The 24,876-nt window shown below is 43.7% G+C and overlaps 1 protein-coding gene across 5 annotated transcripts in view; it reads right to left on the reverse strand.

Annotated features, from left to right (window-relative positions):
- The window catches only part of CUL1 (cullin 1), a 149,855-nt gene that overhangs the window by 65,942 nt on the left and 59,037 nt on the right, over positions 1 to 24,876 (reverse strand). For all 5 annotated transcript variants that reach the window (XM_078377405.1, XM_020811130.3, XM_078377406.1 and 2 more), the window contains one exon: positions 1,058 to 1,148. In XM_078377405.1, the coding sequence (XP_078233531.1) occupies positions 1,058 to 1,148 (91 nt within the window). The remainder of the gene's footprint in view (positions 1 to 1,057; positions 1,149 to 24,876) is intronic.

Here is a 24,876-nt window from a genome sequence, read left to right on the forward strand (position 1 = left end):
TTATGCTTTTGTCTAACTCACAGATCCAAAGGAATCGTCATAGTCGAGAGCCAGGAGGTCAAAGTAAGTAATTTCTTTCTGAAAGTGCGAAATTGGGAGCTCCGAAGCTGAGAAGCTGCTGCAGTGGAGGCAGAAATGGAACTGAGGCACTCGGTGCCGGGGTGGGGTTAAGGGTAGTATGTGGGAGGTCCTGGCACCATGCGCTTAAGCTCTAGAAGATTCCAAGGCTGCTCTGTGCAGGCATACATTAACCCATTAGTGTGCATTCACAGAGACCCTGAAGAAGAATCAGCAGGTTTATTATAGAAACATACAGACTCAGTCTCTTTTGTCAAACAGTTGCATTCACCAAGTATTTTCTTCAACTCACAAGTCTCCTTTACATTATCATTTTAATTTTTTATGGGGGGGCAGCAACCCTTGCCTAAGACCCAGTGATACATATCTTCACAGGCATCCGTGAACAAGTGAAAATCTCATGTAGCAAGATCTACTCAAGTTGTTAAGAAGCAGTATGTGGTTCTTTCAGCTAAGTGAGAAATTACAAAAGTTTAAGAGCAGAAATAGAAACATTTCAACAATTCTCAATTACTATTTTTTCATTATTTTTGTTTATTCTTTGTTATTCCTTTTGTTGCTCTCCTAACGTCAGTGTCATAAAGCTTTGACTCTTCCAGCAGAAAGGTAAGGTATATTGAGGTTTATGGTACAGTATTTGGCAGCTAAAACCTAAGATTCCACACAAGATACTTGCTACAGATGTGGAACACACTGAAGAAGCCTTAGCAGTAGATCATAAAACTGATGTTACATTAGATCTACCACACATTATTAATCCAGTGAGGAAAAAGAGCAAAGCACATGAGTATTATAAACATTCCCACAGTTTCATTTCAGATGGATTCGGCAAGACGTTAGATGTTCGTCGAACTGATGCAGGAGGAAATTTTAGAAATTCCCTCATACGGCTATAGTTAGACAGAGGATCATCTCAGACCACTTGATACACAGTATGAAAGACAGCTAGGAAGATATTAGCAATTTAAAAGAGTGTTACCATAAGATTGTACAACTCCACTGATCAGTCTTGTATTGATTGTTTCACCATTTCTTTCCTTTTCAATCAGCTTCAACACAGCATTTGTTACCTTGAATTTCATGAGTCAAGAGAAGACATGAACAAGTCACACAATCAAATTACATATAACAACCTTGCAGACATTTGAGAATACTGCTAATCCAAAATTCATTTCAATATTGACAGAAATATTGTTTGATCCTTTCACCATAATTAAAAACTGCTTAGAAGCATCTGGGCTTAATGAGGTGGGGAAGAAAGTCTATTTTATTTATTATTTATTAAATCATTTAAAACCCATTCTTCTTAAAGATAGCAGGGTGGTGTTCTACTACAGTTAAAACAGAAAATACTGCAGCACCATTCTAGTGAAAACTCCATAGAAAGAGAATTCCTAATTGGGACTCAACAACAGGGAGATGTAGGCTAAGAAAAGCTCACCTTGATTATTTTAAAAACATGAGCAGGCTGGTGTAAAGAGAGATGTTTCTTCAGATATTACAGACTTACAGAGTATTTAGGGTTTAAAGATAAATACCGTTAAAATAAACTGAATTCAGAAGCAGACACTACAGCTCTTTCAAAATTAGTGTACAGTGGTGCCTCACTTAGCGATCGCTCCGTTGAGCAATGAAATCGCTTTGCGATGGACTTTTGGCCATCGCTGGAGCGATCGCTTAGCAATGTCCTCTATGGCTAAAATTCGCTTTGCGATGATCGCGGGGAAGCGATCATGGCAAAGCGAACTTTTTTCAACAGCTGATCGGTGCTTCCAAAATGGCCACCGCAAAAAATGGCCGCCGCTGTTTTGCCTCGCTGTAGAGGCACCCAAAATGGCCACCGCTATGGAGGAATTTCGCTTTAAGGTAAGTTTTTAGCCCATAGGAACATATTAAACGCATTTTAATACGTTCCTATGGGCTTTTTGAAATCGCTTAGTGATTAAATCACTTAGCGATGTTTTTTCCGGAACGGATTAACATCGCTAAGTGAGGCACCACTGTACTATGATTTCAGCTGCCACTTTGCATTATCTGAGGTTTTCAAGCTGTCTTCAAGGGCAGTCCCCAGGCAAAATTACTAAAAACAAGAGCCCCCACAGCTAGTGAAAAGCCTGAGCACTGTTCCAAGTCTAATTTCTACCCATGTTAAGCACTAAACTAGAAATGGGAAACAACTGAGAAGAGACTGTCAAAAGAGCAGAGAAAACTATGACTAAAAGAAATGGAAGTTTTAAATAGGAAATGGAAAGCTCGGTCCTGCATGAAAAGAACTAGAGGTAAAGCCAGAAAATAACCAAGTTGGAGAAGTTCTTTGCCACATAATCAAGCAAAGGAAGTGCTAATGATGTTCAATTAAACTGATCTGATATTTATGAAAACATGTATGGAAGTTAAAAATTAGGAGGGGTTGCAAATATTTATAAAAACTTGATTTTTAAAATGAATAGAATTAAGAAAGATTGTAAAGGACATTATATAATGGTATGAGGAACATTAGATGAGGCTTATACTTTGGGTATAAAGTATACGCCACGGCGCTGCAAGGGACGTGGTGGCGCTGCGGGCTAAACCACAGAAGCTTGTGCTGCAGGGTCAGAAGACCAGCAGTCGTAAGATCGAATCCACGCGATGGAGTGAGCGCCCGTCGCTTGTCCCAGCTCCTGCCAACCTAGCAGTTCGAAAGCATGCAAATGCGAGTAGATTAATAGGGACCACCTCGGTGGGAAGGTAACAGTGTTCCGTGTCTAAGTCGCACTGGCCATGTGACCACGGAAGATTGTCTCCAGACAAACGCTGGCTCTATGGCTTGGAAACGGGGATGAGCACCACCCTCTAGAGTTGAACACGACTGGACAAAAAATTGTCAAGGGGAACCTTTACCTTTACCTATACTTTGGGTACATTTTTTTTTAAAAAATGAAACTTTCAGTGAAAGAGACAAGGAAAGGGTTTGTTATAATGGCTGGGGATTTTAACATAGTTATGAATAAAGAAAGACAAATCAACTCCTACAAAAGCAGAGAAAAGTAACAGTTATATGTCCTTGAGCAGAATAACTAAGAGAGCTGATTTGGAGAATATCTGGAGAGTGATGAAAGTGTATATATGTTATTTTCCTCTGTATGTAAGAGTTGCTGTAGAATAGTTTATATAATTGTATCCAACAAGCTGATTTTGAGAGTAGAGGAAATGGAAGCTATTTGCTGGCTAGATCAATCGTTTAGGTATCTGGCTGTGGAGCCAGACTTCGGGAGTTCATTTCCCCATTGTGCCTCCTTGACAGGGGCTGGACTCAATGATCCATAGGGGTCTCTTGCAGCTCTGCAGTTCTAAGATAGTTTTTGTCCCCTTATTTTGGCTGCCCTGACTGAGTTGCACAAAGACATCACTGGCACATGTCAGGTTCACTCATATCTGTTCCATCTTGACCAAAAAGACTCTCTGCTACTTATTTTATTGATCGATCGATCGATTGATTGATTGACTGATTGATTGCACTTATATGCTGCCCATCTAGACATTGTCTACTCTAGGTGGCTCACAAAAGACCAGATAAAACAATTAATATATAACAATAGTTTTACAGCAATATACAATGATAACAATAGTTCAAGATGGGATGAAGAATAAATTAAATAGTGCCTGGAGGGAAGGCCTGTCTGAATAACCAGGTCTTAAGTTGGTTTTTAAAAAATGCCCAGTGAGGGGGCCAAACAGATCTCAAAGGGGAGTTTGTTCCAAAGAGAAGGAGCCACTGCTGAGAAGGCCCAGTGTCTTGTTTTTTCTTTCCGGACCTCCCTCAGTGTTAGGCTCCTCAGTCGCCCCTCCTGACTGGATCAAGTGCTATGGGTAGATCTAAGTGGGAGGAGGTGTTCTGCCAAGTATCAAGGTCCTAAACCATTTAGGGTTTTGTATGTAATCATTAAAACTTAAAATCAACGTGGAAGCATAAGGGCAACCAATGCAAGGCGGCCAGAATGGGAGTGATATGTTGGTGTTTCATCACTCCACTGAGAAGTCTGGCCACCGCATTCTGCACCATTTGGAGCTTCCGCATCAATCTCAAAGGTAGCCCACATAAGAGTGCATTACAGTGGTCTAATCTCGAGATTACGAGCGAATAGACCAGAGTTGTGAGCACCCCAACACCAAGATAGGGCAATCTGCCAAAGATGGAAATATGCGGAACGTTATTTTATTTATTGTTTATTAAATCACTGACACCACCTGAGTTTTCATGGCGAGTGCCAGGTCCAGATGTATCCCTAAGCTGCAAACCTCACTCTTCGCAGTAAGAGTCACCCCCCCCAAGAGAGGGAGTTTCCCAAACCGCCGATGGTGGGGCCACCCACCCTCAGGACCTCCGTCTTGTCCGGGTTCAGCCTCAGCCCATTTTCCTGCATCCATTGCAGCACAGCCTCCAAGCAGCACTGAAGGGACAGAACGGCATCCACTGTGTTTGGAGAAAAGGAGATGTAGAGCTGAGTGTCATCAGCATACTGATGGCACAATGCCCCACACCCCCTGATGACCCCACCCAGTGGCCTCATATAGATATTAAACAGCATTGGGGAGAGGGGAGAGCCCTGCGGAAATCCACAATTGAGGCTCCTTGGCACTGGAACACACACCCTGTGCTGCTATCTGCTGCTCTTTTATAGTGTCCCTACTGAACAAGGCATCTGGGTGACAGAATTTTTTTTGGTTCTGGTGGTAGCTCATGAAAGCAGCTGTAGGCTGCCTTTGCTGATAGATGAGCAACATACACTTGGATCATCGTTCATTAAGCTATTTTCCTGTAAATTAATTACCACACATGGAAAATCTGTATACTACATACAACAAGGGACTGATGAAGCAAACCAAACTTTCATCCCTGGTTGGGTCCACAGAAAATGCAGGAATTCAGTCTTATTCTTTCTGCTGAGAGTCCTATGACCACACAGGACAAATCAAAGCATTTTCAGCAACACTGCAATGAGAGTGACATCTCACCAGCGACTCCGTGTACCCATCGAGTTATGTTCATGTTTGTCAGAATTTATTTATGGTGAATGATTGATGAAATGGTCCGTAGACTTCTTCAATAAAATTTGACTGACTACATCAGTCAGAATGCAGAAGAGTTTGTTTGGGAAACCCAACGCATACCTGATCTACCCAATACCAGAACTTTGTACCTCCTTCCATGGAATCCCTGCCTGGAACTAGCCAAGGAAGCCAAAGACAACAAGAAGACCAAAAAAAGAACAGCTGACTTCAGCTTCTACATTGGAGAGGTAGATTTCACTCTGGCATTATGACACTCTGTCAGGCTGATTGATGATTTGGATGAGTCTTTAGCTCAAGAATTTCTTAACAACATGAGAGACCAACTACACAATTATTTCTAGATTTGAAAGGCGGAATGTGAAATATGTGATTTAAAACAACTTTGAAAGGGGGCGAAATAAAACAGTGTTCCAGTGAAATCAAAGACCAATTGTGAAAACTACCTTATGATTGCTAATTAATACCATCTAAAGGGCAAATAATGTGGAAACATGTTTCTCTTGCTTGAAAGCAAGAGTTTATTGCATCAGTTATTATTGCCCTGCTTGTAGGCACAAGTTTCCTACTAGCTGGCAGTAAGATGTAAGCAATGTTTTGCTAATAGCAACAATGGATTGCCATTAAGAGACAGTTACCACTGGGTAGCAATTTAAGTAAACACTGAGACTTGAACTATAAATAGCCTCAAAAGTTTGCGCTCATGTGAATGAGCAAGAGAGATAATGAGGAATAAAGGCTTATTGTAAATACTGATTATATGCTCGGTGAGAACATAGTTTTCCAATGCTTTTATGCTGATCTTTAAACTGTGTTATGCTTCATCTTGTTTTAGTGATTTTGTATTTTAATATTTTCCTGAAACATTTATTCATCTGACCACAGAGAGTGAGACTATCTTTATACATATTGTTTTGTAAGAAAAATTTAACCTCAGAGATGTCTCACTAATTCTGATTCAACTTTTTACTTTTATTCATTTTGCATTACTAAAAGCTATTTCAAGATGGTATAGACATTTTCAGACAAGTAGTTTTATGATATATTTTTAAACTGTATCTGCTTCATGATTATAGATACCACTGTATATCTTGTATTCAACAATATTTTTTGTTGATTTTTGCTTTTGAGATTCATATTGTAACTTTTACATGAGTTTACATTACTTGCTTGCCTGCTTTAAAATAAAACAGGAAAAGATGTATTGGCAAGTACTTACAGTATATCCTTCAGCTACAAATGAGCACAGAATATTTTGTAAGATGCAATCAGAAAACAGGCTTTTTTGAATTACCATATTTTTTGCTCCAGAAGACTTTTCCCTTCAAAAAAAGTGAGGTGAAAAGTCTCTGCTTCTTATGAAGAAAATACATTGTGTTTGGTTCCCTCTAGTGGTCAGTCGGATAATTACACCTTTTTTTACAACGCTGATCTGGAAGGACGCTGCCTCAAGCTTGCTGGGACTAGGCAAAATGGTGGTGACTTAACAGACCCCCCCAGTAATGTACTCATTAGTAGCACTGATACTACAGGCCATCTGTAGCAGCCCTGTAGGACCAGTACTGCTTACTGGACAGCTGGATCACGTGACCAGCCAGATGCTGGGGGAAGCAGAGAGAGAGAGAGAGAGAGAGAGAGAGAGCTCCACGGAGGAAAGGAGAAGACTCGTTCAGGTACCTAAAATAATACAGAGGAATCCCTGGCTGGATTGCTGACTGGTGACATTAAGGGGCACATGAGGCATTCTTGGTGAAAACTGTTGTTTCAGTTGCTCACTGAGTGAAAGGTTTTTAGTTCTTTTGAGATTTGTCATAATATTCAAAGCAACCCACTCTAATGGTATCTTAAACCTGAATTTTTGATACTTTACACTGATGTAAATTGTATTTTAATCATTTTATTTTTTATTAAATTTTAATTGAATTTTAATTGTTGTAAGCTGCCCAGAGATCTTTGGGTAGAGTAGGCGGCATATAAGTTAAACAAATAAAAATAAATAAATAAAATGTATTGCGCCTTGGGGAGTCTACTTCACTCCCCTAATGGTGAACATAATTCAAAATGTATTATATAAAGTAACAGACCTCCTCGTGTGGGACCACTCTACCTATAGAGACACCATACAACTTCATTACACTATTTGGTTCAGAATATTTTTTCCTGTTTTCCTCCTCGAAAAATTAGCTGCATCTTATGCTGAGGTGCGTCTTATGGAGCGAAAAATACGGTACCCTACAGATCTGCCTTACATTGGCTTCTAAAAGACCAAAGCACTGTGCCCCCTAGTGGGGTCTGATAATCCAACAAGAGTAAAAGGTTAAAGCAGTTACTCCCTTAGGGTCCCAGTGGTGTATATAGTCTATTTTTACTTCACGTTAATTTTGTTTATTAGATGTTTTGATGTTTACCAGTTGTCGTAGTTTTAAAAAAAATTAAATAAAATTATAAAAATAATCCTTTCTATAGAATGCTTCCTCAAAAATGAAGAACAGCAACTTGCTTTTAAATTTAATACACATAATTACTTTTACATCTTAAACCTAAACTTTGATGAATATTCCTGAAAAACACTAAATGACTTATTATTTTCAAGGTGAAAATAATGATCAGAATCATGAACAATCTGGATAAACATATGTTTCTATAAAAAGCAAACTACTCACAGTATGAAATTAGGCTTCTTTTTCTCTGTATCAAGCAACTGTTACTGATAAGAATTTTGTGAAGCTCCAACAGATGTTTAGCCAAAACAGTTTAATCACAAACATTTATGGTAGGAGCTTACTAGCCAGACCTCTGCCTCCAATATTTTAAAATTATGAATTTTTCCATTCCTCTAGTTTCTGCTTAATAGTATCAAATTTTCAGACAATTGTAAGTTGTCCATTATAGGTGCTTTCAAGTCACATTGGTTTCCTCTAGTGTAAGGGGAGACTGAAATTAAATGAAATCTGACATAATGAGTGACATTTTGTTGCGCATTTCCACGAGTGTGCAACAGTGACGACATCAGCAGCAGTGTCAAATCACCAAATAAAGGAGATTCACTGTTGAAAGGTGATTTTGGAGTGCACACAACCCACATGTATCGCTACTTCAAAATCCCCAAAGGAAACTATAAATCAGTGGAAATTTGTGCTTTTGATAACACTATCACCATTGTGCACATTAAGCTGTTATACTTTACTCATTAGTAGCACTGATACTACAGGCCATCTGTAGCAGCCCTGTAGGACCAGTACTGCTTACTGGACAGCCGGATCACGTCACCAGCCAGATGCTGGGGGAAGCCATTATACTTTGAACTTTGTTGGAAGGCAGTATTGGATGCGTATTCCTGCTGCCTTCAGCTAAATGAACTCTGATGTAAATGTGTGATTCTAAGACTTCTTTATATACAGTGGTGTCATATGAATTGTAAAACACTAAAAACTAACAAAAAATAACAGAGATAGTTGTGTGGTCCTTTACAGAATCCAAAAGAATAGGTACTGTAATATCTTTATTAAAACTAACAGATTTATACCAATGTGAGCTTTCAAGGATTACAATGCACTGAGGAAGCAGACTGTAATCTACCAAAGCTCATATTGAAATAATTCTGTTACATCTTAAGGTGCCACAATCCTTTTACTATTGTTGTGAGTAGATGGGCACAAACTGCTGGTTTGGCAATTCTTCACTCAAACAAGTGTTCGGTAGTTCTCAGCCCCACCCCTTCTGGAGGGCGTGCACTCAAAGGCAGTGCCACAGCTTCCCTGCACTGCCTCTGAATGGGTACCTGCTGGAAGAGACGGGGCTGGGAAATGCAGAATTACCAAAGTGGTAGATCATGCCCATCTCTTGTTAGGAGTCCTCTGAGAAATGGTCACACAATAGCCAACTTCCAATATTTGAAGGGCTGTCAAGTGGAAGATGGGGCAAACTTGTTTTCTGCTACTCCTGAGGAGCAAATGCAAATCAATAGATCATGAAGATTGTATTTTATCACATTGACCAACTGATGAAATAAAACTTGTGCTGGATTGACTTGCCATCTGGGGTTATCTCCACCCTCATCCTACATTTGATGAACTTGTCACCTTTAAGAATGTTGAGAATGGCTTGCAGATATTTTTAATCGAACTTTAGCAACTCCAGCATGTCTTCCTCTTTGACACAGGGATTCTGAATGAGAATACCCAGAACCAAGGTATGTTCAGTTCCACAGAAGCATGCACTACATACTTGGCAAGATGTTTCAGAGTATTTGGAACTTCAATGAGAACATCTGGATTTGTCATATCATGGGTACTGTGAGATGCTCCAGTTATATTCTTTTGCTGGTGAAAGCCCTTTATTTATTTATTTATTTATTTATTTTATTTATTCAATTTATATGCCGCCCAAACTACCCAGAGGTCTCTGGGCGGCTTACAATAATTAAAATTCAATACAGCAAAAGATAAAATAATTAAAATACAATTAAAATACAATTAAAATTGCCATCAGACCCACAGCTAATATTATTTCAATTTGAGATTGTGTGATGGATGAATTGCAAAGGAGATTTCAATTAAACACAAGACAAACTTGTGGAATATATCTGACAGTGGAATACATTTCTTTGAAGAGTGATGGATTTTCCTTCATTGAAGATTTTCAATGTAAGCTGTCAGAAATGCTTGTTTGGGGATTTCTTTTGCCTGCAAGGGATTGGACTTAATGATTCTAGTGACTCCTTCCAACTTATTTTTGCTTTTATTTTGTAACACACAAGTAATCAGTTATCAAATACTGTGATTTGACTCTTTCAAGAACTGTTGCCACAGGAGCCACACACTTTGTAAATTCCTGGGACACTGTGGCTAATCCAAAAAAACAAACAAAAAACACCTTTTATCTGAAAGATTTGGTGACGTAAACTGGAGGTATCAACAATAAGAAGATATTGCAATATGAAGATTTCTATATTTCAAATAAAATGCTACAAACCCATTTCTCCACTGGTGTAAGTAACAGGGCTGAATTGTTGTCATCTGAAACTTTTTAGCTCAAACATACAAGGTGATATCTAATTTAGAATAAGGCACAGACCACTACTCTTTTGGGGGACCAACAACTGGGGGAGAATCAATAAGCATTTGAGAAGGTGGAATACCTACGTCTATCTTTTTTGTGTGTGTCTCAAAAAGATAGTTGATGGACTAATCAGTTTTTATACTGAAGAGGTCTTCTCCATCAAATGGTAAATCTATTCTCAACTAAGTTTCTTCAGACACCCACACAGCAAATTGAGGCATGCCTCCTCAGTGCCACGGATGCTAATTCAAATTTTGCAGCACAATCCACATTATGTGGATGAATTCTTCATGCAGTTAGGAATGAAACACTGTTTCTCTGTTCTTCAGGTAAAAACAGTATAAAATATCCTCACAGAAAAGTAGCCAGGAAACAAAATTTTCTTCCTATCCAGTCAAATTTTCCATTCTCTATGAGGCTTTCCCCATTTTCTGTGTTAGCTACACTATTATGAAGTTTCCTGCTTGGTGGCAAAAAAAAGAACCCTGCACAATCCCCCTGGTAACAATAAAGATTTTCCAACTGACACACTGGGAACATGATGGAATGGTTTCAGGGAGAAATGATTAAATCAATGGGATAGAGCAGGTAGGAATAGAAGTTGTACAGGAACTGAAGGGATTTTTTTTTTGGCTAAACACAGGATTCTGATGGCGGTTAATGCTTAAACTTACAGTGGTGCCTCGCTTAACGAGCGCCCCGTTTAATGACAAATCCGCATACCATCCGGACCCCACCCCACCCTGCTGCCGCCGCTTGAAGCCGCCCCACGCCTCCTATCCCAGCCATGCTTCAAGCGGCTTCAAGCGGCTTAAAGCGGCAGCGGCGGCAGGGGGGGTTCCGGATGGCTTCCAGTGCTTTGCCTGGAAGCCATCTGGATCCACCCTACCCTGCCCCCGCTGCTGCTGAGAGCCTTCCGAGCTCTCAAAGGGCTTTCTCCAATGTCGGAGGGGGCCCTTTGAGAGCCCCGAAGGCAAATGTCGGCGATGGCTTCGGGGTCCTTCCGAGGCCGCCGCCCACCGCCGACATTTTCCCCCAGCTGAGCGGTGGGGCTTCGAAGCTCCCGCCGCTCAGCTGGGGGAAAATTGGGCTATGGGAGCATGGCTGGGATAGGCGGCGCAGGGCGGTGGGGGCAGGGTACGGTGGATCCGGATGGCTTCCAGGCAAAGCACTGGAAGCTGTCCGGACACCCACCCACCCTGCCGCCATCGCCGCCAGCGCTTGGAGCCGCCCGGCACCCGGTTTCCCAGCCATGCTCGGACTCCCGGGAGTCCGAGCATGGCTGGGATTGGCGGGCGTGGGGCGGCTCCCAGTGGCGGAGGCAGGGGGGGGGTCCGGATGCCTTCCAGGTGAAGCACTGGAAGGCATCCGGAACCCCCACACACACACCCTGCCGCTGCCACTACTGTTTGAAGCTGCTGGCCGGCAGGCCCTTCGGAGCGGCCGTAGGAGAAGGGTGTTACATACAGCACTGATGTTACCTGTCTGTCATGGGCTGGAGGGAAAGTTCCATCCTATGGGGAGTGGAAGGCGGGACATCAGGAGGAGGGGCTGTACTGTATATATAGGAGAAGCTGAGAGAGAAGCTGAGAAGAAGAAGCTGGTGTGGGAGTCTGTGTGTCAGACAGGGTACTACTGTGTGTCAGTCAGTACCAACCTGATAGGTTCAGGTGTCTGTATGGGTAGCCAGAACTGATAGGTTCAGGGTCTGTGCTTTATTTAAAGGTGTTCTGTGTGAACCAAACTGGTGTATGTATGATTGAGACTAAGCCACGTTACTGTATTTTTTTTTTTTTGGACTTATATACCGCCCCATAGCGCTACAAGCACTCTCCGGGCGGTTTTACAATTTTAATTATACAGGCTACACATTGTATCTTATTCACTTGATCATTTTATTTTCCCTGTGTGTCATTTAAATAAACCTTGTTCTTTTATTTGTTAAAAATCCATTCCTGGTCTGTGTGACTTCCTATAGGGAATGGTTGGTGGCAGCTTAGTGAAAGTGTGGCATATCCCAGTAGGTCTGGGGTTGTCACATTGATTGGTGTCCAGCGTGTGGGATACGACTGGTCCAGTAGTCCAGTGGTCCAGCAAAGCCTTGGCAAGTGTGCCCAGAGCAAGGGGGGTCTAGTCAGGGACAATCTGAGAGCGTGTAGGTAATCTTCTAGGCTTACCTCACGGGGAGGTACGCTAGTGGAAGAACGTGTGACCTCAGATTGGTGGGACTAGATTAGGGAGCTCTGAGGCAACCTGTTTTGGCGGGAAAAAAGCTGAGGCAAAGCTGAGTGAAGTAGCAGTGATCTAGCCTGTCTGCTGAGAGGCCTAGCAGAGGGGGGTGGACTCTGGCTGGCAACAGTTGCAAGTTAGTGCTGAAGAACAGCAGCAATCTATAGAAGGCTGGTTCTGAGGCAAAAGAAAAAAAAAAGTGGTCGCTTTATTTTGAGGCTTGACTTTTGAAAGCAGCCTGTTCTGGGGGGGGATTATGCCCTTGACTCGAAGCCAAATGGCAGAAATGGGTGAAGTGAGGGAACCCCAGGTGGACCAAGGTTCTGAGGATGAATTTGGCTCAATGCAGGATGAGAGCACGGGAGAACTGACCTCAGAACTCAGAACAATGCTCCTAGCCCAACAGCATGAATATAGAATGAGACAATTGGAAAGGGAGGCCAGAGAAAGAGCTGAAATCAGTCAGGCAGAGGCAGATGCCAAGAAAAGGGGAATGGCCATGAGGATAAAAGAGATGGAACTGAAACACCAAATTAGAATGGTACAATTAGAACTGGATTTCCTAAATAAGTTTATTAACAATTTATCAGTTGAAGAAATGTCAAAGAAAGAAAAGTATGAGGCTCAGGTCAGACAAAGTGAGCAAGATCTTGAAAAATATAATCAGCAAAAAGACATTAAATTAAAAGAAATCAGAGATAAGACTGAAGAAAAAGTAAAAGAGATAAAAGCTAGGGCTGAGGAAGAAATTTTACAGATCAGGGCTGAGTTTGAGGCTAAGCAAAAGGAGCTGGATTTGAGAATAATGAGTAGAAATAGGAATAACAATAATGGTGAAGGGAAGCCCTCAGACATGAAACCACAAAGACCTCAGATTTTGGAGGGAAAACCAAAACCAGATGAGAAAGACTCCAAATACAGCAGAAAATGTTATTTCTGTCAAGGAAAGGGCCATCTAATCTCAGGGTGTGAGAAATGGAAGCAGATAAAGGGAAATTTGCCTCATGATTTGAGTGGAACCAAGCCAAAAGCTGTGTTCTGTGTCCAGAAAGAGCAAAGCTCCTTGCCAATGAGGGAGCCTGTTGCCATGGCTACTCACTCTGGAACAGTTACATCTGCTGATCAGGCTGGGGAAAATGGTCCTCTTGTGGAGGTCAAGCGCTGCTTACTAGTGAGGACAGATTCGCAGTTGTTTGAGACCGCAGGGGTGGACGTAGGAATACTTGACCATCAGTATAGGGGGCTAAGGGATACTTGTTCCCAGGTGACCCTGTGCCATCCAGACATTATTCCTAGGGAGTATATAATCCCAAATGAGAGCTTGAAGGTGGCAGGGATTGAGGGGCAGGTGATCTCACTGCCAGTAGCTGAGGTACCTGTGAGCTTTCAAGGCTGGAGGGGAGTTTGGCGGCTAGCGATTTCATCGACTCTGCCAGCAGCCGTGCTCGTGGGAAATGACCTGGCTGAACATGTGAAACGGGTGCTAGTGATTACACGCTCACAAGCCACCACGGGGACAGTTCAGGGGGGTACTGATGAGCCCGAGACGGAAGCAGAGGGGAGTTCCGAAGCTGTGGTGGAAACCTTAACCACAGACAGCCGATTTGGCCAAGAGCAAAAGGCAGACGCCACTCTCCAAAAGTGTTCTGAACAGGTGACAGACGCCCAGCTAACACCTGAAACCCCAGTGAGATTTCGAGAGAAAAAGGGAATTTTATATAGAGAGACCCTGAGGAATATCTCAAAAGGGGGAGATGGGATCAGAAGTCAGCTAGTGGTACCTGAAAAGTATCGCCCCATGATCTTACAAAGGGGGCACTCTGACATGTTTGCTGCGCACTTAGGGGTGAACAAAACACAGCAGAGAATCACACAGAATTTTTACTGGCCTGAAATAGGGAAGCAGATCAAGGAGTTCTGTAAACAATGTGAGGTGTGTCAGAGGCAGGGGAATAACCGTGACAGGACCAAAGCAAAGTTGTGCCCTTTGCCTGTGATTGACACTCCGTTCAAATGTATAGGGGTGGATATTGTGGGACCTCTGCCCAAGGCCACAAAGAGGGGGAACAGGTTCATTCTCACCATTGTGGACCATGCCACGAGGTACCCTGAAGCCATTCCCTTGACTAACATTGAAACTAACACAGTGGCAGATGCCTTGGTGGGGTATATGTCCAGGATGGGATTTGCCTCAGAAATAATCACAGATTTGGGCGCATCGTTTACATCGAAGCTCATGAAACGGTTATGGCAAATCTGTGGAATTAAACACAAGGAAACCACTGCCTATCACCCTGAAAGTAATGGGTTAACGGAGAAGTTCAATGGGACTCTAATGCGCATGATTAGGGCTTACTTGGCAGAGAATCCAAACAATTGGGACCAGAAGCTGCAATCCCTTTTGTTTGCTTATCGATCAGTGCCACAAGCCAGTACCGGGTTCAGTCCATTTGAACTTTTGTTTGGGAGAAGGGTGAAAGGGCCCCTTGATTTGATCAAACAAAATTGGGAGCAGATCACCCAGGATGACCCACAAGATGTGGTGACATATATAGACTCTTTAAGGAATGACCTAAAGAGAAACCTAGAGCTCGCAGCAGAGACCCTGCAAGCTCAAAAGGTCAGAAAGAAAGCTTGGGATGACCAGAAAACCAGGGAGAGGCACTTTAACCCAGGGGAGGAAGTGCTTTGGCCTAGGCTCTGCAAAGAGAACAAACTGCAGCTGGGTAGCCCAGAAATAAAATATTTGGGTCACATGGTAGGGGGAGGAGTGATAAAACCCCTAGAGGCCAAGATAGAAGCAGTTCGTGATTGGCCTAGACCCAACACCAAGAAAAAAGTCAAATCATTTCTTGGGTTGGTGGGCTACTACAGAAAGTTCATCCCGAGGTTTAGCGAGATTGCGGCTCCGCTGACCGATCTGACGAGGAAGAAGACTGATGACCGCATCCCGTGGACCAGCGACTGTGAGGAGGCGTTCCAGAGGTTGAAGGAGGCCCTCATCAACTATCCAGTGCTGCGTGCTCCAGACTTCGACCGGGAGTTCATCATCTACACCGATGCGTCTAACAGCGGGGTAGGAGCAGTTCTTTGCCAGGAGGATGAAAATGGTGACCAGCATCCAGTGTCCTACCTGAGTAGGAAACTCCAGAAAGGTGAGAGACATTTGGCAACCGTGGAGAAGGAGTGCCTGGCCATAGTCTACGCGATCCAGAAGGCCAAGCCTTACATCTGGGGAAGACATTTTATTCTGTGCACTGACCATTCACCATTGCAATGGTTAAAGACAATGAAAACCCACAATAGTAAACTTATGAGGTGGGCTTTAAACCTGCAAGACTATGACTTTGAAGTGAAGGTGGTCAGAGGGTCAGTGAACTGTGTTGCTGACGCCTTGTCAAGAAGACCTGAAGAATGAAGACGGCGAAAGAAACATGGACTATGTATATATTTTGGTGACCAAAGGTTAAATGTATCTGTTTATTAAGCATACTTGGTTTGTATGAATAAAGGTAACTTGATATATTGTAAATGGTAAATGTTTAAATGCCTAATAGATATGTTTCACTTAGAGTGTAAGTATAAGTAAGTATGGTATTGTATGTTAATGTATAAATGTTTTTGTATGTTTTGGATCCAGGTTGTTTTTTGGAGAAAAGCACGTTAGCTTTCCCCCTACAAAACAACTTATAAAGAGGGGAGGTGTTACATACAGCACTGATGTTACCTGTCTGTCATGGGTTGGAGGGAAAGTTCCATCCTATGGGGAGTGGAAGGCGGGACATCAGGAGGAGGGGCTGTACTGTATATATAGGAGAAGCTGAGAGAGAAGCTGAGAAGAAGAAGCTGGTGTGGGAGTCTGTGTGTCAGACAGGGTACTACTGTGTGTCAGTCAGTACCAACCTGATAGGTTCAGGTGTCTGTATGGGTAGCCAGAACTGATAGGTTCAGGGTCTGTGCTTTATTTAAAGGTGTTCTGTGTGAACCAACCTGGTGTATGTATGATTGAGACTAAGCCACGTTACTGTATCTTATTCACTTGATCATTTTATTTTCCCTGTGTGTCATTTAAATAAACCTTGTTCTTTTATTTGTTAAAAATCCATTCCTGGTCTGTGTGACTTCCTATAGGGAATGGTTGGTGGCAGCTTAGTGAAAGTGTGGCATATCCCAGTAGGTCTGGGGTTGTCACAAAGGGTTCCCCCGCCGTCGTTCTGAAGCGCTCCAGCCGGCCAGCTGTGTGCAAATGGGGGCTTTTCCTCCCAAAGGCAGTTCCAAAATGGCTGCCGGCGCTGCCCTCACTTACCGAGGTGGCGGAAATGGTGGCCCTATGGAGGAAACCTCACACAGCGGTGAGTTTTCACCCCATAGAAACGCATTAAACAAAGTTTAATGCGTTTCTATGGGGTTTTCCCTCCTGCAATGCGATGTTTCCGTATAGCAACAATTAATCCGGAACGGATTAATGTCGCTATGCGAGGCACCACTGTATAGTACCAAAGAATTCCCCAATTCCAAGTTCTGCTCTGAACAGGATTTAATGTCTTCAGTGGAGATAAGGGCAAAGTGTTATCATGAAAAAATCTGTGACAGAAAAGCATCAGACCTATGTATCACATACAGTGGGATCCCCTTATCCACAGGATCAGTATCTGTTGATTCACTTATCCATTTGTCTGAAAATACAATGCTGTATTAAAACTATTAAAAGAAAGAAATCTTTAAAACATTTTTAATTACATAATTTACTAGAACAGGCCACTACAGGGAGCCCCTACCAGGGACCCTACTATAAATTCTTGTTCTCTTCTGTGTTTTCCCCCTTCTCTTACCAAAATGGTTCCAATCCTTCTCTTCTCTTCACACAGGTGGCTCCTTACCCTTCCCTTAGGCGGCTCATTCTCCCCAGGTTCTGTTTCCAGCCCATTCACCTTCAGCCACAGGCAGACAGGAAGGATTCCTCCTCTTTTACTGCTCTCATGTTGCTTCCAGGCTGCAGCACCTCACGAGAAACCAGAGCCAGAAAGGGCAGCTCTTGTCCCTGGTGGCTCAGCTCCTTCACCTGCTACCACTGGGAGAGGTAGGTGGAGGGGTGTGGGGCTGGCCCAGGCCAACTCTCATGAGGAAGGTGACAATGGCATGGGGAAGGGGGTATTCACTATTATCTGTAGTTTTCAGGATCCACAGGGGCTTAGAACCAATCCCCCATGGACATGGGGGTCCTACTGTAGTCTCAAAATTATTGCTGTTGAATGGGGCATGATGTCTTTCTTAGTCGTAATGATGAGGACAAGATCTCTGTCTCCATTCTGATGTTGAGAGTAGCATCAATGCAAAGAATATTGTCTCAAGATCAATGGGGGGATAATCCCATTATCAGCTCTTAATAACTGCACTGATGTGTAATGTCACATTAGAGAATAGCAATAGCAGGGAGAATCATAAGGTCTGGGATATTTCTCACCCCTGCAGGAAAAAAAGAGGTTACTTACCTGTAACCATACTTCTTTGAGTGGTCCTCTGTGAATTCACACACATGGGTATTGTCTGCCCCTGCACTGACTCTCTCGGAAGATTCTAGAGCTAAAAGTACCAATTTTATGGTGTGATCCTCCACGAGGTATATGCTCCTCCCACCCACCATCTTCCCAAGTTCCTGAATTTTATCCGCCGGGTATGAAGGAAAGAACTAAATAAATAAATATATAATTAACACATGACGGATAGAGGGGAAGGATGGGTGGGTTGTGTGAATTCACAGAGGACCACTCAAAGAACTATGGTTACAGGTAAGTAACCTCTTTTTCTTTTTTGTAGCCTCTGTGAATGCACACATATGGGTGACTAGCAAACTGCACTTACCGGTTGGTGGGTTGTCACGGTAAAAAGGATGACAGGACAGCTCTGCCAAATGCAGCATCTTGGCGTGCTCTGACATCCAGTCGGTAGTGTTTGACGAACGTGGACGGTGTGGACCATGTAGCAGCACGACAGATGTCAGGGACCTTGGTGCCACGTTGAAAGGCAGTAGAGGTGGACAGTGCCCTGGTTGAGTGAGCTGTCAAATGCTCTGGAGGGGATTTCCCGGACAGGCTGTAAGTGAGGGAAATAGTCTGTACTATCCAGCGTGCTACTGATTGAGAGGATGCTAGAGCCCCTTTGTTTGGGCCATGAAAGCAAAGAAAGAGTTTATTGGACTTTCTGAAAGTTTTTGTCCTTTCGACATAGAAGGCCAGGGCACGTCTGACGTCGAGGTTGTGTTCCAGTGACGAGGACGGAGATTTAAAGAAGCACGGTAGTATAATGGGTTGGTTGAGGTGGAAGTCGGAGACCACCTTCAGGAGAAAGGAAAGATCAAAATAAAGAGTCACTTTATCAGGGTGAAACTGGATAAAGGGAGGATCGGCTCGGAGAGCTGCAAGCTCGCTGGCTCGTTTGGCCGACGTGATTGCAACTAGGAAGGCCACTTTAAGGGTGAGGAATCTGAGGTCGATAGGCGCCATTGGCTCGAATGGAGGCCGCATCAAGACATTAAGAACCAGCTGCAGTGACCACTGGGGGGTGATACGTTGTTGGGGAGGGCGAATGTTGTTGAGCCCCTTGAGGAATTTTTTAACAGTTGGGTGAGAAAACAACTTAGATGAGGGGGAGTCGTCCGGTTGATGAGCCATGATGGCTGATAGGTAGACCTCCAGTGTGGATTGGGAGAGACCGAAACTGAAGAGATGAAGAAGGTAAGTAAGTAAGGTCTTTGTCATGAGTATACTTTAGGATTTCCATTTGTTCTCATATAGGAGAGTAGTGGAGGGTTTGCGAGCCCGAAGGAGAACCTGCATCACGTCGGGAGTATCCTTCAAACTGTAAGACTGAGGGAGGCAATGTCGGGGTGAAAGATGAGGCTGTGGTCGAGCGAGAGATCTGGACTGAGAGGGAGCCGCAGCATGTCTAACGTCGTCGAGACCAGGTGAGTGAACCATGGCTGGCGAGGCCAATACGGGGCTATTGGGATTGTGATTGCCCCAACATGCCGGAGACGGACAATCACCCTCTGGATGAGATGTAGAGGGGGGAACATGTATAGGAGATCGTGAGACCAATCCATCAGGAATGCGTCCCCCAGAGAGGTGCTGTCTCTTCCTGCTCTGGAGCAGAACCAGGCACACTTCTTGTTGGCCTCGGATGCAAAGAAGTCTATTGAAGGCACGCCCCATCACCAGCATAGCTGCTGAAAAATAACATCGTTCAGAGTCCATTCGTGTGTTCTTGTTGGTAGCCGACTGAGACTGTCGGCCAAGCTGTTGTCGTCGGTGGAAATGTGGACGGCAATAGGGAAAACATGGTTGGAATAGCACCACTCCCAGAGGTCGACAGCTAGGTAGAGTAGAGAAGGGGAGTGGGTGCCTCCTTGTTTGTTGACATAGAAGAGTGCAGTGGTATTATCTGTTGCCAGCTGCACTACCTGTCCTTGGATGAGAGGGAGAAAGGCGTGGAACGCTTTGATGATTGCCAACAGTTCCAGGTGATTTATGTGAAGTGGCAGTTCTTGTTTTGACCATAGCCCATAGACCGTGTGCTGGCGGCAGTGGGCACCCCAGCCTGTGGGGCTGGCATCTGTTGTGACCTGTATTGACGGTCGTAGGGGGGAGAAAGATCTGCTGATGAGAAGATTGTGTGGGCAAGTCCACCAGATGAGCTGGGAGGCTACCTCCGGTGTTACCGAAAGTAGTGAGGATGGGGGGGGGGGTCTGTCAGTGGATTGAACAGGGAGAGAAACCATGCTTGCAGAGATCTCATTTTGAGCCTGGTGTGCTGGACGACGGCCGTCATCGATGCCATGAGACCAAGGAGGTGTTGGGCATGATGCGCCGAAACGGAGTGATGCGTTTGAAAGGGGCGGACAGCCTTTCAAATTTTTCTTTTTTTAAAAAACATTTTATTAGTTTTTCACTCTATTTACATTGGTTTGTGCTTGTCAAACATCATGTTACATGGTTTGCTTACAATTATTTGTTTTTTACATCTCAGTGTCTTCCCAGTTGTCCCCCCAAATTCCAGACATCTTTCAAACATTCAAACCATTCATATACATATTTTAGTATATAATGACTACTATCATAATATTACTTTCATAATATATAATATTCTCAAGATTTCCTAATAACATTCTTAATAAAAATGGTTCCAGATCCATGCCCCGGCTTTATATCTAGTTTAATTTACCTAAAACAAAAAACCCCGTATTACATCTTTACCCTGGTTAGGGTTCCCTTATTTCAATTTAATTCTCCTTTTTAATATAAAGGATATGCCCCTTTATAATTCCCAAAGTTAAATATATACATGTTTTTCAACCTTAAGGGCCCCCTTCTTATTTTCCATCTAAGTAATTCCCTCTCTTATTTCTCTTTTTTCACTCTGTGTTTCTGTCTCTCTAAGCATTCTGCCATCTTTCATGCCCTCTGAAACCGTTTTGTGCATCTGATTTATCTCCCCTAGATCTTTATACACTTGGTCTATCTTCAATAGATCTTCCAGGCTTTTTAAAATTAACTTTACTAATTTTCTCCCCTTGACTTCTCTTAATACTTTCCTCTGGTCCAATATTGACGTTGTTTCTCTTAGGTTTTCCCCATTAATTTCTTCCAGCTCCTCTTTTGATTGGCATAGATCATCCAGCACACTCTCGTTTCCTTCTTCGTTATTCCCTGTCACTTGTTGACTATAATTCTTCAGATGTTCATTGAATAATTTCGCCTCTTGGTAGTGGGATCTCACTATTTCTAGTCTTGTTTGAAGAGTAGATTTTGTTTCATCCCAAAATTGTCCTTGTTGTGCTATTCTGTTCCAGCTGCCCAAGAGCTTAGGCCAACTCGCAGTCAAGTTCAATGATTGTATCTGTGTCCTAATTGATCCCTGGCAAATTGATGCCAGCTAAACAGATATTCCAAGTCTTCAGAGTTAGTTCCCAGAGTCCGCTTTGGCTAAATAAGCCTGAACCAAAACTTAAACCTCCAAGGTGCCAAGGTACAGTGCAATGGTTGTATCCGTGGCCTGATGGCCTAATTCCCACAGGTTTATGCCGGCTAATCAAACATAAGCACTTCCAGCTCCCGGGGCAGTTTCAAAAGATCTACTTTGGCCAAACAGGCCTGGACCGAGGTTCAAAAGCCCCAAATATCACAATCCAGTTCAAGTGTTTGTATCCATATCCTGGTGGCCTAGTTCCCGCAATTCTGCATGGCCAAAACTGTGATTCCAAGTCCCTGGAGGTGGTTCCAATAAGTTCACTTTGACCCAATATAGTAATTTCCAAGGTACAACTTAAAAAGATGCACTTTAGGGTTAATTTATGTTCCAGTCAGGCATGAAGAAATCAAAAAGAAATAGAAAAAAGGTTTCCAAGTTTTAAACAACAGTAGAATACTCAAGGTCACTGTTCTGGGGATTATGCTAAAAGACTTCAGATAGTCAAAACATGAGTCCCGACTTATCTAGTTAAAACTTATGAGAAAATTTCTTAAGATTTATAACGCCAAATTATAATATTCTTAAAGTATATTTTGAACGCATTTAAAAGTAGTTAATGTCCCATTAATCTTTAAATTATTTTCTTTGCATCAACTATCCCTCTCTCCAGATTTCCTGCCACTGTAAGATTGATGAGATTGATAGGAGATTCTTTTTTCTGTATATAGGAATTGTCTTCTCCAGGGGTAATCATAAGCAATTAGTTGTAAAAAAATATATACCTCACCCGATAGTAACAGTGATGCTGAATAGCAGATTGTTGCTTCTCTTATTTGCCGGTTGCCGGCGACTTGCAAGCAGAGAACTGCTTGTTTCGGCCCGTTGGCTGATTAGGAAGTTACCTGGCTCAAACGGGGATGACCACCATCCCCCCCCCCCCGTGATCAACAGGCATCCCCCCCAGTTCACCACCTCTCCGGGGTGGTTTCGACACCCTAGGGTGTCCCAAACAGGTCAGAATTCAGCCCAGGGAACAGAACTCTGTCCTCCTGCTGCTGTGTCATCGCGGCGTCAAGCCGGAAGTCCTGAATTTTTCTGATTCTTTCTAGAGGTAGAAACGCTCTTGCGTGAAGGGAGTCTATCTCTATGCCATTGAACTTTGCTGTTTGCCTCGGGATTGTTGTAATATCAATATGTAACATGTCTTTCTCTTTAATGGATAACCTTGAAAGGAACCTCATGTGTTCCCTGTAATTAATTAACCTTATAAATGTAGTCTGTTTCACCCTCTATCTCCACACCCTCCCTCGGACGGTGCGAAGCTACGAGCAAGGCAGAACCTTTTGAGTTTGCCTACTTATCGGCGTTACCTTGACTGCTGTTGCTTATTTTGCTCAATTATATGGTATGTAATATGTTTTAGATGTTATGTTTGTTTTTAGGAATTCCCATATACCTTTTCCCTAAGAGACTTAGATAAAGTATATTTTGAACAACTTATCTCGGCAACCTCCTTTAATATATTTTTCAACAGGGATCAGGTGTGATTTTTCGAGGTTGATCTTGAGACCGAGGCTTTGAAGGGTGTGGAGTGTTGTGTCTCGTGCCCGTATGGCGTCGTGGTATGATGCCGCCACTATCAGCCAGTCGTTGATGTAGGGATAGATGTTTATGCCTTCAGGCGGAGGAAGGCGGCTACCAGTACGATGCACTTGGTGAAGGTCCGGGGGACGGTAGAGAGCCCGAATCGGAGGGCACAGAGTACTTTGAACAGAAGCCATTGAGGGAGTCCGAGGTCGGGACCGGTAAAATGGCATGTTTTTGGAGGAGTTCGGTAACCTTGTCCTGCAGAGTGGAGGAGCAGGGGGTGTAGCGAATAAACTCCAAAGGAGGCAAGTCGGAGAATTCTATAAGGTTGCCAGATGCTACCATAGATAGAACCCATTTGTCTGATGTAATGGCTTACCAACAATGAAAAAATGGGGCCAACCTGGTACAGTTCAATGGATGACGGAGGACGTCGGGAAAGGGAGACAAAAGTGTTTGTCAATATTGCTTACCCTTTCGCTGTCCCTTACGAAAGGATTGACACTGAGGGGGTAGACTTTGAGGTCGGTATGATGCCATGAGAGGTTGAGGAGCAGGTAGGGATCTGTCAGTTTGATGGGGGCGGTACTGCCTATAGGGCTGGAACCTTTGATTCTGGTATTGCTTGGGGTGAAACTGGCCTGAGCGGTATAATGGTTATTGGTAAGAGGTAGATGGTTGAGCGGAGTAAGAGCGTGCAGTCTTACATTTCTTATGGAAGTCTTCCATGGCGTCGTCAGTCGTCTGGTTAAACAGCCCAGCACCTTCAAAAGGCAAGTCCTCAATCCTGGCCTTGGTGTAGTCAGAGATCGTGGAGGACTTGAGCCAGGCATGGCGTTGAATAGAAATAGAGGTGACTAGAGTCTTAGAAGTGGCTTCAGCGGAGTGACGCGCCGCAATTCTTTGGTACTTGGCCAGAGAGATGGCTTGTGAATGGATACTGATGAGATCAGACCTCATAGGTTCAGAAGCTGAATCAAGCCGAGGAAGAACTTGATTCCATAGGTGACGCTGAAAGGCGCCCATGGTTGCCTGGTAGCTTATACTCCTAAGCAAAAAGGATTGTAGTGAGCAGACTCGTTTCGCCAGTGTGTCAACTTTCCTACTGTCTTTATTGGCAAGGGTAGGCTTGGATCTGGCGTGAGCTCGAGCTTGACTGGATTCAACGATGATGGAGTTAGGCACTGGGTGCTTGTTAAGGAATTCAGCATTGGCACCATGGGTTCTATAGAGACCATCAGTACAACGAGACATCTGCATGGTAGAAGGAGGTTTTCCCCAAGTGTCCTTAATAAGTTGAAGGATAGACTTATTAAAAGGAAGACTCAAAGGAATGGGTCGTTCCTGGTTGATGTCGTCGAACACCGGATCGGCATCAGCAGACGGAGGCTCCTCAGTGTCAAGATGCAGGGCTTGTGCCATCTGATAGATGAGGTTAGAGTAGGAAGAGAAGTCATCTGAGGAAGACGAAGTGTGGCTGTCCCTCGTGTCTGGAAGTGGGGGAGGCAGGTTGGGCTCATGAGAGGATTCGAAGTGCTGTGCTTCCGAAGACGCCGGGGAGTCCAGAGACGAAGGGTAGTCTGATTGGACGAAGCCCTCTGCCAAGGGGGGTTGGTGCCGCTGAATCGGTAAGACCTCAAAGGCATCCTGAGACTGCATCGGGTCCGACACTGGAGGCACAGAATGCGGGGACAGGGCTTTACAAGCCTTGTCTCGGTGCTGAGGTAGTGGAGCCGATTTGGACGGGGCTGAGGGACGTATAGATGAGGCCGAAACTGCCGGGGCAGAAGCGGACGTGAGAAGCTGGTTTGAGCCCATAACGGGGGTGGCCTGGGGAAGGTCAGGAGTCGTCCAAGGTTGTTTAGCCTGATCGGACTGGTACCGCCCGTACAGTGTTTGCCA

Source organism: Pogona vitticeps, chromosome 6, assembly GCF_051106095.1.
Source record: "Pogona vitticeps strain Pit_001003342236 chromosome 6, PviZW2.1, whole genome shotgun sequence".
Classification (NCBI taxonomy): Eukaryota; Metazoa; Chordata; class Lepidosauria; order Squamata; family Agamidae; genus Pogona; species Pogona vitticeps.